Genomic DNA, 15,628 nt, shown 5'->3' with positions numbered 1-15,628 from the left:
ATGTTGTGCATAAGAATACAAACTAAAAAAGATGATCAAATTTCCCAAAAAAATCAGTATAAACTTTATTAATAAACTATTAAAATTACATCACACCAAATTGGGACAGAGGGTGACAATGGAACAATACATTCGCTCTGTGTAATACATAAGTGACCGACGCCATCACCCGGCAAACCAGCTAAACTACGTGATATATATGCACATATTTTTTATTCCCTTGTATGGACCACTACCAGTTATGGCAACTGCATAATTTAATAATTATTACCTAGTCTGCAAGTGTCCTGCAGCTACCACCTGGTGCAGGTAAAGAAATCACATCCGCATATCTAACTAACACTATCCAGCAAGGATCGTATAAACCGGTCAACAGTACTACCTGCTGTTTGCAGAGATATGGGGGTAAAGCTGCAGTCCGGGGGAATGCGTCTGCCCCGACGCACGTTTCGGACCTTTTTCCTTTTTCAAGGGGCCTGGAAAGGAAAAAGGTCCGAAACGCGCGTGGAGGCGGACGCATTCACCCGGACTGCAGCTTTACGATGGCGTCGGTCACTTATGTATTACACAGAGCGAATGTATTGTTCCATTGTCACCCTGTGTCCCAATTTGGTGTGATGTAATTTTAATAGTTTGTTAATAAAGTTTATACTGATTTTTTGGAAATTTGACCATTTGATCATCTTTTTTTTGGTTGTATTCTTATATAGTTTATGATGATGGGTCTGGTAGTCCTAGCAAACACATGATATGGGTTAATACGTAGCAGGTAATTTGGATCATGTGTCTGTCATTTTTGCTTTATATGATAACATGTTGTGCATGTATATTACTGTTAATGTTGATGATAATTGCTTGCAGCCAAGGAAAACCCAAAAGTCATTATTTCAGTAAATTAGAATAATTAACAAACAACACCTGCAAAGGCTTCCTAAGCCTTTAAAAAGGTCCCTAAGTCTGTTTCAGTAGCTCCACAATCATGGGGAAGACGGCTGACTTGAAAGATGTCCAGAAGGAAGTCATTGACACACTCCACAAGAAGAGTAAGCCACAAGGAGTGGACTGCTGCTGGAGTAATTTCTTCAAGAGACACCACACACAGATGTATCCAGGACATGGGCTACAAGTGTCGCATTCCTTGTATCAAGCCAGTCATGACCAACAGACGCCAGAAGCGTCTTACCTGGGCCAAGGAGAAGAAGAGGACTGTTGCTCAGTGGTCCAAGGTGTTGTTTTCAATGAAAGTACATTTTGCATTTCTTTTGGAAATCAAGGTCCCAGAGTCTGGAGGAAGAGTGGAGAGAGGCACACAATCCAAGCTGCTTGAGGTCTAGTGTGAAGATTCCACAATCAGTGATGGTTTGGGGAGCCACGTCATCTGCTGGTGTAGGTTCACTGTGCTTTATCAAGAACAAAATCAGCACAGCCATCTACCAGGAAATTTTAGAGCACTTCATGCTTCCCTCTGCAGACAAGCTTTTTGGAGATGGAAATGTCATTCTCCAGTGGGACTTGGCACCTGTCCACACTGCCAAAAGTACCAATACCTGGTTTACAAACAACACTGTCACTGTGCTTGATTGGTCAGTAAACTTGCCTGACCTTAACCCCATAGAGAATCTATGGGGTGTTGTCAAGAGGAAGATGAGAGACACCAGACCCAACAATGTAGACGAGCTGAAGGGTGCTATCAAAGCAACCTGGGCTTCCATAACACCTCAGCAGTGCCACAGGCTGATCACCTCCATGCTACGCCGCATTGATGCAGTAATTGATGCAAAAGGAGCCCCGACCAAGTATTGAGTGCATTTACTGAACATACATTTCAGTAGGCCAACATTTCGGATTTTAAAATCATTTTTCAAGATGGTGTTATAAAGCATACTAATTTACTGAAATTTTGGGTTTTCATTGGCTGTAAGCCAAAATCATCAACATTAACAGAAATAAAACACTTGAAATAGATCACTCTGTTTGTAATGACTCTATATGAGTTTCACTTTTTGTATTGAAGAACTGAAATAAATTAACTTTTTGATGATGTTCTAATTTTGTGAGAAGCACCTATAAATGACCTCTATGAGATGGCTATACAGTTGTGCTCAAACGTTTACATACCCTGGCAGAATTATTGCTTTCTTGGCCTTTTTCAGAGAATATGAATGATAACACCAACATTTTTTCTCCACACATGGTTAGTGGTTCGGTGAAGCCATTTATTGTCAAGTAACTGTGTTTTCTCTTTTTAAATCATAATGACAACCCAAAACATCCAAATGACCCTGATGAAAAGTTCACATATCCCATTTCTTAATACCGTGTATTATCCCCTCTAACGTCAATGACAGCTTGAATTATTTTGTGGTAGTTGTGGATGAGGTTCATGCGCAGCTTCTGGGCTGATGATTGCAAATTTGCCTCCAGTATTTGCTGATGATGTGCTGCATTCATCTTTCTTTCAACTTTGACCAAGTTTCCTGTGCCTTTGCAGCTCACACATCCCCAAAACATCAGCGATCCACCTCCGTGCTTTACAGTAGGAATGGGGTTCCTTACATCATAGGCCTTGTTGACCTCTCTCCAAATGTAACGTTTATGGTTGTGGCCAAAAAGTTCAATTTTGGTCTCATCACTCCAGCCTCCATCACTTCTTGTTCAAGAAGTTTTGAGGCTTGTCTCTGTGCTGTTTTGCGTATTGTAGGTGAGATAATTTGTGGCATTTGTGTAGTAATGGCTTTCTTCTGGCGATTTGACCATGCAGCCCATTTTTCTTCAAGTGCCTCCTTATTGTGCATCTTGAAACGGCCACACCGCTAGTTTTCAGAGAGTTCAGTATTTCAGCTGATGTTATTTGTGGGTTTTTCTTTGCATCCCGAACAATTTTCCTGGCAGTTGCGGACGACATTTTTGTTGGTCTACCTGACCGTGGTTTTGTTTACACAGAGCCCCTGATTTTCCCTTTGTTAATCACAGTTTGAACGCTGCTGACTGGCATTATCAATTACTTGGATATCTTTTGTATCCCTTTCCTGTTTTATACAGTTCAACTACCTTTTCCCATAAATCTGCTTTCCCAATGACTCTGCTTTCCCCATTCCCCATGACTCACAATCTAGAAAACGTCAGTGGCTGGATGAAAGATGCAAGAGTCTGTCGGGATCCCAGAAACTCACTCAGCTTTGAGGCTATGAGCACACGTTGCGGATTTACTGCGGATCCGCAGCGTTTTTTTCCGTGCAGAAACGCTGCAGATCGGCAAGTGATTTACAGTACAATGTAAATCAATGGGGAAAAAAAAAATGCTGTGCTAATCGCGCAGAGAACTCCGCACGGAAAACGGTGCGGATGAAAAGAAGAAGCATGTAATTTATTTGTGCGGATCTGCAGCGTTTTTGTACCCATTCCATTATAAAAATCCGCAGGCGTAAAAACGCAAGAAATCCACACAAAATCCGCAGTAAATCCGCACAAAATCCGCATAAAAAACTCATCAAATCCGCACATGCGTTTTCTGCCAAGAGATGCAGAATCCGCACAAAAAATTCCAGAGGCAAATCCGCAACGTGTGCACATAGCCTTATGCACACACTGATTACAAGCAAACAGGTCACAGGTGAGGATGTTACCTTTAGTAGCCATTCAAACCCATTTGTGTCAGCTTCTGTGCATGTTATCAGGCCAAAATCACCAGGGTATGTGAACTTTTGATCAGGGTTATTTGGATGTTTTGGGTTATCTATCTATATATATAATTGTCTAAGGGTTTTTCCGTCTGTCTGTCTGTCTGTCTGTCCTGGAAATCCAGCGTCTCTGATTGGTCGAGGCCTGGCGGCCTCAACCAATCAGCGACGGGCACAGTATCGACGTAGAAATCCCGCGTCTCCGATTGGTCGAGGCCGCAAGACCTCCACCAATCAGCGACGGGCACAGCGACGATGTCATAAAGGACGTAGACATCCCGCGTCTCTGATTGGTCGAGGCCACCAGGCCTCGCCCAATCAGCAACGGGCACAGCGACGATGATGTCATAAAGGACGTAGAAATCCCACGTTTCTGATTCAGCGACGGGCACAGTGTCGACGTAGATGTCATAATGGTTGCCATGGCGACGATGTCATAAAGTTTGCCTCGACCAATCAGCGACGGGCACAGTCTGCCGCGAATTCTGGAATCATCATTGTCCATATACTACGGGGACATGCATATTCTAGAATACTCGATGCGTTAGAATCGGACCACAATCTAGTACTATATAATCGTCTAAGGGTCACTTCTGTCTGTCTGTCTGTCACGGATATTCAGTGGTTGCGGCCTCTGTCTGTCATGTAAATCCAAGTCGCTGATTGGTCGTGGCAAAACACCCACGACCATTTCCACGATCAATCAGCGACGGCCATAGTCTGGCAGCGAAATGGCCGCTGCTTTACTGCCCTGCAGTCAGCGCTGAGCGCTCACATAGGGTTAATGCCAGCTTAACGGACCGCGGTGTAAGGCACTCCGATATGCAGCTATTAACCCTGTGCGACCAACTTTTTACTATGGATGCTGCGTATGCAGCATCAATAGTAAAAAGATCTAATGGGACAAATAATAATAATAAAAAAAAGGTTATTCTCACCCTCCAACGTGGCGCGCTGTCCTCGGCAGTGCAAGCAGCAGGTTCCGGTGCTAAGGATTCTATGCGAGAAGGACCTGCCATGACTTCACGTTCATGTGACCGCGACATCATCACAGGTCCTGTGCTCATACCAACCCTGGGACCGGAAGCTGCCGCGTGCACCGCACACAGGCGCTAGGACTTCAGGGGGCCTTCGGAAGGTGAGTATATTTTATTTTAAGTCTTTTTTGAACCACGCATATAGTGCCCACATTGCTATATACTGCGTGGGCTGTGTTACATACTGCGTGGGCTCTGTTATGCTGTGCAATACACTACGTGACTGTTATATACTACATGGCTGTGCAATATACTACGTGGCTCTACAATATACTACGTGGCTATGTTATATACTACGTGGCTCTGCTATATACTATGTGGCTTACCAATATACTACATACCTGTGCAATACACTATGTGGCTGCGTTATATACTATGTGGCTGCGTTATATACTACGTAGCTCTGCTATATAGTACGTAGCTATGTTATATACTACGTCGGTTGTGTTATATACTACGTCACTGTGCAATATAGTGCTATGTATATATATAGCCTGTGCTATATACCACCTACATATTCTAGAATACCCGATACGTTAGAATTGGGCCACTGTCTGTCTGTCTGTCTGTCCTGGAAATCCCGCGTCTCTGGTCGAGGTCTGGCGGCCTCGACCAATCAATCAGCGACGGGCACAGCATGGCGACGATGATGTCATAAAGGTTGCCTCGACCAATCAGCGACGGGCACAGTCTGCCGCGAATTCGCCTTGACTAATCAGCGACGGGCACAGTATCGACGTAGATGGTTGCCATGGTGACGATGATGTCATAAAGGTTGCCTCGACCAATCAGCGACGGGCACAGTCTGCCGCGAATTCTGGAATCATCATTGTCAATATACTACAGGGACGTGCATTTTCTAGAATACCCGATGTCTGTGTGTTTGTCAGATTTTACTCTTTATCTACTTGAAAATGTTTAACTATTACTATATAACAAGATTTGTTATTAACCTATAAATGAGTAAAAAATCTAAAATTCCTAATTTTTTTTCTTTTCCTGTAAAATTTAAAAAATTTCAATAAAAATAGAAACATTCCTTTGTTTCTGAAAGTATAGTAAGATGGGTAGTACTAGTTTAAAAGGAATTTAACAGAATCCATAATATACGATTTTGCTCTTCCCAACTTAAATATCTTCTGTCTTTCCCACTTCTTATCTTTGTGGTTGTAATAAAAACTTGTCACTGGGCATCTGAGACTCAGACAAGCCAGTACACTAACAGACACTTGTTGTGTGTCCTTGTCTCTGATCAATGGACTCTCTGATTTGATCAAAACTGGCAAACGTGTGAAAACTTTTGAGTTTCTCCTAAAACTTTCTATATAGGTTCCCACATCAACCCCTGCCATCGGACGGAATAGTACGTCCGATGGCAGAATCCTCGCTTTGATGCGGACTCCGACAGGGAGCCCGCATCAAAGCCGGGACATGTCAGCTGTTTTGAACAGCTGACATGTGCTCGCAGTAGGCGCTGGCAGAATCGCGATCTGCCCGCACCTATTAACTAGCTAAATGCCGCTGTCAAACTCTGACAGCAGCATTTAACAAGCGCTTCCAGCAATTCGGTAGGAAATGAGCGCAACACTGACCCCCATCACATGATCGGGAGTCATTGGTGCATCGGCATAACAACCAAAGGTCTCCTGCAGACCTCTATGGTTGTTGATGCTAGATTGCTGTGTGCGCCACCCTGTGGTCATAGCAATGCTGTAATTCTCCTACATAGAGGCGATCTGAGCATCGCTTCTATGCAGCAGTAGCAATCCAGTTGTGCTAGCTTCTAGCCTCCCATGGAGGCTATTGAAGCATGGCAAAAGTAAAAAAAAATGTTTTTAAAAATATGAAAAAAATAAAAAAAAATATAAAAGATCAAATCACCCCATAACAAGAGAGCGAGATGGGGAGGACCGTGATGAGAGAGGGAGAAGAGGGGACCAACAGTGAAGAAAAGAGAGAAAGGGGTGAACGACCATGGCAAGAGAGCGAGGCGGGTGTGGGAATGGAGCCAACAATGATGAGAAAGCGAGGCATAGGGGAACCGTGACAAAAGAGCAAGGCATGAAGAGGACAGTGACGGGAGAGCCAAGTGAGAGGGAACAGTGATGGGAGAGCAAGGAAGGTGGGAGGGGGACCACGATGTGGGGCAAAGGGGATAGTGACGAGAGAGCGAGGCAAGGGGGACTGACAAAAATAAGGAAGGGGGAGCATGACCACAGCAAGGCAATGGTGGGAGTCCATGACATAACAAGAGAGGGGAGTGGACCGTTATCTTCAGGTTTGCGGGATTTGCCCATAGCGCTGCATGGCATGATGGATAGTGGCGCTGTATACACTTACCGCACACCTGACATTCCATGATGGTGTTCCGGATGAGAGACATCTCCTTCACCTGAGGAAAGAGACATCAACAAGACTCCTCACAGCCCAATATATGTCCTCACCCCACCTGTACCAATAGCTGCATACTCCCACCTATACCAATATCTGTATACCCCCATCTATACCAATATCTGTACTCCCACCTGTACTAATATCTGTACTCCCACCTGTACTAATATCTGTATACCCCCTACCTATACCAATATCTGTATCCCTCCACAAGTACTAATATCTGTATCCTCCACCTGTACTAATATCTGCATCCCCCCAGGTGTACTAATATCTGTATCCCCCTACCTGTACTGCCATCTGTATCCCCTATCTGTACTAATATCTGTATCCCCTCCACCTGTACTAATATCTGTATCCCCCCAGGTGTACTAATATCTGTATCCCCCACCTGTACTATCTGCATCCCCCACTTGTACTAATAGCTGTATCCCCCGCATGTATTAATATCTGTATCCCCCCACCTGTACTAATATCTGTATACCCCCACCTATACCAGTATCTGTATCCCCTGCCTGTACTAATATCTGTATCCCCCCAACTGTACTAATATCTGTATCCCCCCACCTGTACTAATATCTGTATCCACCCACCTGTACCAATATCTGTATCCCCCACCTGTACTAATATCTGTATCCCCCCCATCTATACCAATATCTGTACTCCCACCTGTACTAATATCTGTATCCCCCCATCTATACCAATATCTGTACTCCCACCTGTACTAATATCTGTATCCCCCCACCTGTACCAATATCTGTATCCCCCACCTGTACCAATATCTGTATACCCCCATCTATACCAATATCTGTACTCCCACCTGTACTAATATCTGTATCCCCCCACCTGTACCAATATCTGTATCCCCCACCTGTACCAATATCTGTACTCCCACCTGTACTAATATCTGTATACCCCCTACCTATACCAATATCTGTATCCCTCCACAAGTACTAATATCTGTATCCTCCACCTGTACTAATATCTGCATCCCCCCAGGTGTACTAATATCTGTATCCCCCTACCTGTACTGCCATCTGTATCCCCTATCTGTACTAATATCTGTATCCCCTCCACCTGTACTAATATCTGTATCCCCCCAGGTGTACTAATATCTGTATCCCCCTACCTGTACTGCCATTTGTATCCCCTATCTGTACTAATATCTGTATCCCCTCCACCTGTACTAATATCTGCATCCCCCCAGGTGTACTAATATCTGTATCCCCCACCTGTACTATCTGCATCCCCCACTTGTACTAATAGCTGTATCCCGAGCATGTATTAATATCTGTATCCCCCCACCTGTACTAATATCTGTATACCCCCACCTATACCAGTATCTGTATCCCCTGCCTGTACTAATATCTGTATCCCCCCACCTGTACCAATATCTGTATCCCCCACCTGTACTAATATCTGTATCCCCCCACCTATATCAATATCTGTACCCCCTACCTATACCAATATCTGTATACCCCACCTATATCGATATCTGTACCCCCTACGTATACTAATATCTGTATACCCCCACCTATATCAATATCTGTACCCCCTACCTATACCAATATCTACCTTCCCACCTGTACTAATATCTGTATCCCCCACCTGTACTAGTATCTGTATCCCCCACCTGTACTAATATCTGTATCCCCCATCTGTACCAATATCTGTATCCCCCACCTGTACCAATATCTGTATCTTCCCCATATCAATATCTGTATCCCCCCACCTATACCAATATCTGTACCCCCTACCTATACCAGTATCTGTATACCCCCCACCTGTACTAATATCTGTACCTCCCCACCTGTACTAATATCTGTATTCCCCACCTGTACTAATATCTGTATCCCCTCCACCTGTACGAATATCTGTATCCCCCCAGGTGTACTAATATCTGTATCCCCCACCTGTACTATCTGCATCCCCCACTTGTACTAATAGCTGTATCCCCCCACCTGTACTAATATCTGTATCCCCCCAGCTATACCAATATCTGTATCCCCCACCTGTACTATCTGTATCCCCCACCTGTACTAATATTTGTATCCCCCGCCTGTATTAATATTGGTATCCCTCCACCTGTACTAATATCTGTATCCCCCATCTGTACCAATATCTGTAGCCCCCACCCACCTGTACCAATATCTCTATCCTCGCACCTGTACTAATATCTGTATCCCTCCACCTGTACTAATATCTGTATCCCTCCACCTGTACTAATATCTGTATCCCCTGCCTGTATTAATATTGTATCCCCCCACCTGAACTAATATCTGTATCCCCCACCTGAATTAATATCTGTATCCCCCACCTGTACTAATATTTGTATCCACATCTGTACAAATATCTGTACCCCCACCTGTACTAATATCTGCACCCCTCATCCACCTGTACCAATATCTGAATTCCCTCAACTGCACTAATATCTGTATCCCCAAAACCTGTACTAATATCTGTACCCCCCACCCACCAGTATTAATTTCTAAATCCTCCCCACCTGTACTAATTTCTGTATCCCCCATCCTTGCCCCTCACCTGGTCTCGGATGTCCTCTCTCAGTTCGGCCAGCACCTTATTGAACAGGGTCATCTGGGTGATTAAGGCCTTTGTGTGCTCTCCTGAGAAAGCAGAAGAGACTGTGAGAAGTATTTTAAGAGTTTAATGTAAAGAGGATGGGAGAAGACGGCGGGGGAGAGGATGGCACGGGGAGAGGACGGCACAGGTCGAGGACGGTGTGGGTAGAGGACGGCGCTGGTAGAGGATGGCACAGGCAGAAGACACTGAGGGGAAAGGACGGCGCAGGTAAAGAGGACTGCGCAGGTAAAGAGGACTGCGCAGGAAACCACACTCACCCAGGAAGGAGTTCACAACACCGTTCACTGTCAGGGGACAAAGCAGAGATGTAGGTGAGTGCCATCTACAGATCCCCCAGCCCGCACCCCTTCACTGTACCTGTATTGTGAATGGAGGCATCATCCTGGAACGGACACTCACTCAGGGGTCCTACGCGGCTCAGGGACCCCCCAAGAACCAACTTCATAGACTCCACCAAACCCTAGACGGAAAATAACAAGTGCACAGAGTAAGTTGGGAAAACAATGCACAGGACCTCAAACACAAACCATTAACAGTGACCCCAGGAGGAGCAGGACCCCAGACCCACATGAGCGCCCCAGGTAAGAGGAGGAGCAGGACCCCGGACACACAGTAGCACCCCAGGTAAGAGGAGCAGCAGGAACCCGGACCCACAGAAGTGCCTCAGGAAAGAGGAGCAAAACCCCAGACACACAGAAGCACACCAGGAAAGAGGAGCAGGACCACGGACCCACAGGGGCGCACCAGGAAAGAGGAGGAGCAAAAACCTGGACCCACAGAAGTGCCTCAGGAAAGAGAAGCAAAACCCTGGACACACAGAAGCGCCCCAAGAAACAGGAGCAGGATCCCTGAACCACAAGAACGCCCCAGGTAAGAGAGAAGCAGGAACCTGGACCCACAGAAGAGTCTCAGGAAAGAAGTGCAGGACCCCAGACACACACACGAGTGCCTCAGGAAAGATAAGCAGAACCCTGGACACAAAGGAGCGCCCCAGGAAAGAGAAACAGGACCCCAGACACACAAGAGCACCCCCTGTTCCTCTTTACTGGGTGCTTCTATGGGTCCAGGTCATGCTCCTCTTTCTTGAGGTGCTCCTGTGGGTCCAGGTCATGCTCCTCTTTTCCTGGGGTGCTCCCAGGAAGGAGGAGCAGGACACGAACCCACAAAATCGCCCCAAGAAAGGAGTAGGACCCTGGACACAAAGGAGCGCCCCAGGAAAGAGGAGCAGGGCCCAGACCCACACGAGCGCCCCAGGAAAGAGGAGCATGCCCCGGACTCACAGGAACGTCCCAAGACAGAGGTGCAGGACCCCGGGCATACAGGAGCACCCCAAGAAAGAGTGGCAGGACCCCAGACACACAGAAGTGCCCCAGGAAAGAGGAGCAGGATCCCGGACACACAGGAGTGCCCCAAGAAAGAGGAGCAGGACCCCAGGCACACAGGAGCACCCCAGGAAACGGGCAGGACGGCAGACATACAGGAGCGCCCCAGGTATTGGGAGGAGCAGGACCTCAGACACACAGAAGCATGCCAGAAAACAGGAGCAGGACCCCCAGACACCAAGGAGCGCCCCAGGAAAGAGGAGCAGGAGCCTCGGATACACAGGAGCACCTCTGTTCTTCTATCCTGGGGCGCTCCTGTGGGTCCTGGTCATGCTCCTCTTTCCTGGGGCGCTCCCAGGAAGGAGGAGCAGGACCCGAACCACAAGAACGCCCTAAGAAAGAGGAGCAGGACCCCGGACACACAGGAGTGCCCTAGGTAATAGCACCTTGGACACAGATAAGAAAGGGATCGTGATGCTGGACCCCAGTCACTGAGCTGGAAATAACGCCCAGATCCTCACCCCCAGATGTGGGGATCACGATGCCCAGTTTCATCATCTACAACGCCTAATGATTGTGGAGGTCCCTGTACCCCCATACCTGCATCCTCTGGTACGCCTTGTGCCCACAGCGAATCTCTCCAGATTCCACCTCAAATTGGGGGATGATCATCATTTCGGGAAGCCCCAGGCTGGTGTCCACCTGCTTACAGTCTATGTAGAGCTCCAGGGACAGGGTGTCGCCCTGCAGGCCACTCAGCCTCAGGATGATGGAGTGAGCATTCCCATCAGACAGGTTGGCGTTCTGTAAGCTCACTGAGTGCACCCTCGAGTCTTCACGCATGTAGCGCACCAACACTGCAAGAAGAAAGCAGCTCAGCTGCTGTCCACAGCCCCAACGGTCAAATCAGCTCTGCGCCTCGTCCCCAGCCCTGCCAGTCAGCTCCACAGCCCAACCTCATCCTTGCCAGTCAGCTCGGCGCCCTAACCCTCAACCCATCAGTAAGCTCCTCACCTCCACCCTAGCCCGCCGGTCAGAGCCGAACCCCAACCTCAGCCCCCCCGGTCAGCTCTACGCCTCCACCCAGCACGCCTGGTCAGCTCTGCTCCTCAATACCATCCCCGCCGGTCAGCTCCACGCCCCAATCCAAGCCCCGATGGTCAGCTCCATGCACCAACCCCAGCTCCGCAGGTCTGCTCCACGCCCCAACCTCCAGCTCTGTGCCCCAACCCCAGCCCTCGCTGGGGAGCTTCGTGCCCCAATCTCAGCAACGCCGCCAGTCATTTCCACACCCCAACCCAAGCTCCAAGCTCAGCCTCAGACCTGGCGGTCAGCACTGCAAGTATACCTTACTCCCCCGCCGGTGAGCTCCCCATCCCAACTCTAGCCCCAAGTCACCACCCCAGTCGGTCAGCTCCACGCCAACAACCTCAGCTCCACCGATCAGTTCTGCTCCGCGCTCTGACTCCAACCCCGCCAGTCAGCTTTATGTTCTGATTCCAGCCCTGCCAGTCAGCTTCCCGCCACCAGCCCTGCCCCGTCCTAAAACTTCACGCCTCCAACCAGCTCTGTTAGTCAGCTCCGCCCAAACTTCAGTCCCGCCGGTCATCCTCGCAGCACAAACTCAGCCTCGCCGGTCATCTCAGCGCATCTACCCAGCTCCATTGGTCAGCTTCTCACCCCAACTCTAGTCCGCCCTGCTGGTGAGCTCTGAACCCCAACCCCTGATCAGATCAGCTTTGCGCTTCGGAATGCAGGCCCCGCCAGTAAGCTCCACACATCCTCCCTAGCCCCGCCGGTCAGCTCCGTCCCCCAACCTCAGCCCCACAACTGCACCCAGCCCCAACCTCAGCACCGCCGCCGGTCAGCTTAGCACCCCAACCCCGCCAATCAGCTCCATACCACCACCCCAGACCTGCAGGTCAGATCCGAGCCCACACACAGCCCCGATGGTCAGCTTTGCACCCCAACCCTAGTCGCACCCTGCCAGTCAGCTCCGAAAACCAACCTCAGCCCCGCTGGTCAGTTCCTCACTCCGTCTCCAACCCCAACAGTCAACTCCTCACCTCCGGCAATCAACTCCTTACCCTGTCCCCAGCCCCCACGGTCAGCTTCTCACTTCGTCACCAGCCTCAACAGTCAGTTCCTCTTCCAGACCAGATGGTCAGTACCTCACCCTGTCCCCAGCCCAACGATCAGATCCTCACCCCGTCTCCAACCCCGATGGGTCAGCTCTTTGACTTACCTCGGTTGACCTTCCCCACTACAGACACCTCCAACCATTTGGTATTATCTTTCTTGGAGTAAATCCCGAAAAGGACACCGCCACTTTTAGCAGGAAGACGGAGTGTGGACAGGAAATAAATGTCATTAATGGCCAGCAACTCAGAGCGGATCTTTTCCACCACGCTGCTCATGTGACGAGACTCGCTGACCGCCATCAGGTCCACCACTGCGAGATGACATCAAAGGTGGTCATCAGCAATATACAATCTGAACAGGGGGAATACAGCAAACAGCAACGGATACAACTGGGACCCAATGTACTCCTCGCAGGGAGTTTATACAGTATATACCAGAGGCAGACAGTGTACAGTGAGATGTATACAATATATAACGGGGGAAGTCAGTATACAGTGTGGTGTAAAACATACAAATGGTTCTCACTAAATTATAGTATCATCAAAAAGTTAATTTATTTCAGTTCTTCAATACAAAAAGTGAAACTTCTATATTATATAGTCATTACAAACAGAGTGATCTATTTCAAGTGTGTATTTCTGTTAATGTTCATGATTATGGCTTAAAGCCAATGAAAATCCAAAAGTGATTATCTCAGTAAATTAGAATACTTTATAACACCAGCTTGAAAAATGATTTTAAAACCTGAAATGATGGCTTGCTGAAATGTATGTTCAGTAAATGCACTCAATACTTGGTCGGGGCGCCTTTTGCATCAATTGGTGCGGCGTGGCATGGAGGCAATCAGCCTGTGGCATTGCTGAGGTGTTATGGAAGCCCAGGTTGCTTTGATAGCAGTCTTCAGCTCGTCTGCATTGTTGGGTCTAGTGTCACTCATCTTCCTCTTAACAATTCCCAATAGATTCTCTATGGGGTTAAAGTCATGCGAGTTTGATGGCCAATCACAGTGATACTGTTGTTTGTAAACCAGGTATTAGTTCTTTTGGCAGTGTGGACAGGTGCCAAGTCCTGCTGGACAATGACAAAAAGCTTGATGGCAGAGGGAAGCATAAAGTGCTCTAAAATTTCCTGGTAGACGTATGTGCTGACTTTGGTCTTGATAAAACTCAGTGGACCTACACCAGCAGATGACATGGCTCCCCAAACCACTGAGTGTGAAAACTTCACACTGGCAGAACGGACCAAAGTGGAACTGGCCAAGATGGAGATGGCAGAGCGGAGAGAGGAGAGTCAGCGAGCAGGGGGAGCTCTGGCTTCCGCCCAGGTACCTTCAACAGTAAGCCACAAAAAGATCCAGTATAATGCCTTCCGACAGTTGGGGGAGGCAGAAGAAGACATTGATGGCTTTCTGCAGGACTTTGAGCGGCAGTGTGCCCTTCATCAAGTGAAGCCGGAGGAACGGGTTCAGATTCTGGCCAGCAAGCTGACAGGCCGGGCAGCGGACGCCTATCGCACGGTACCTGATGAGGACTGTATGGACTATGATCAAAGAAGTGATCTTGGCCCGGTATGCGCTGACACCAGAGGCATACCGCCAAAAGTTCCGCGGACCTATAAAACGAGTAACCGATACCCACGCTGAATGGGTCTGTAAATTACGGCGGTCACTGCTACAGTGGGTACAAGGGAGCCAAGCAACCACTAAGGAGGACATCCTCCAGCTCTTCTTGTTAGAACGATTCTTTAATGGACTAAACCCCGAGACACAGGAATGGCTTCGGGACAGGCGGCCAATGACTCTTGAGGAAGCCGCTCGTCTGGCCGATGAACATCATGACGCCAGGAGGCCTCAGTTGTCAGGATCAAAGATGGTCACTAGGGGTCCACCCATGGACCTGCAGGGCCCCAAACCACCGAAGATTGTAGGGGGACCAGCTAGAAACCCGGCCTACCACAGTTCCCCTGAGGCGCGATGCCACACCTGCCGTCAGCTGGGCCACCTGCAAAGACAATGTCCCAACCGGACTCAGCATACCCAGTGGCCAAAGGCGGGAACAGCTACCTTCCGCCGGGCCGCTGTACACTGCTACCAAGGCGAAGCTTACCCGGCATTGGGGGCTACAACTAACCAAGGGGTGGAAGACATGGAGGAAGTGCTGCATGAAGTAGACCCCGTGCAGGCAGCCCGCGCAGATAATCGACAACAGCATCGACAGGTCGTGTGGGTTAATGGGAAACGCATGCAGGGACTAAGAGATTCCGGAGCAACTTTGACCCTTGTGAAGCCTCCTCTCGTTCGGGACCAAGAGAAGACGGACCGGACAGTGGCAGTCCGTGTAGCAGGGGAAGCCATACATTGACTGCCCACTGCCAGGATTCACCTGAACTGGGGAGTTGGGGATGGCCTTGTTGAGGTCGGCTTGATGGAGGATTTGCCTGCAGACGTTTTGCTGGG

The 15,628-nt window shown here is 48.4% G+C and overlaps 1 protein-coding gene across 2 annotated transcripts in view; it reads right to left on the bottom strand.

Annotated features, from left to right (window-relative positions):
- Positions 1 to 15,628, bottom strand: part of THBS3 (thrombospondin 3) — a 127,190-nt gene that overhangs the window by 94,963 nt on the left and 16,599 nt on the right. Inside the window, exons 2-7 of one of the 2 annotated variants that reach the window (XM_069768862.1) lie at positions 13,277 to 13,483; positions 11,632 to 11,888; positions 10,067 to 10,169; positions 9,967 to 9,993; positions 9,650 to 9,732; positions 7,058 to 7,109 (exon numbers count right to left, since the gene is read on the bottom strand). In XM_069768862.1, coding sequence (XP_069624963.1) covers positions 7,058 to 7,109; positions 9,650 to 9,732; positions 9,967 to 9,993; positions 10,067 to 10,169; positions 11,632 to 11,888; positions 13,277 to 13,483 — 729 coding nt within the window. The remainder of the gene's footprint in view (positions 1 to 7,057; positions 7,110 to 9,649; positions 9,733 to 9,966; positions 9,994 to 10,066; positions 10,170 to 11,631; positions 11,889 to 13,276; positions 13,484 to 15,628) is intronic. The other variant, XM_069768873.1, reaches the window with a different exon arrangement.

The sequence above is a fragment of the Ranitomeya imitator genome, chromosome 1 (assembly GCF_032444005.1).
Source record: "Ranitomeya imitator isolate aRanImi1 chromosome 1, aRanImi1.pri, whole genome shotgun sequence".
Taxonomy (NCBI): Eukaryota; Metazoa; Chordata; class Amphibia; order Anura; family Dendrobatidae; genus Ranitomeya; species Ranitomeya imitator.
Note: the sequence above shows the minus strand (reverse complement) of the source record. Positions and strands in the feature narration are given on the sequence as shown.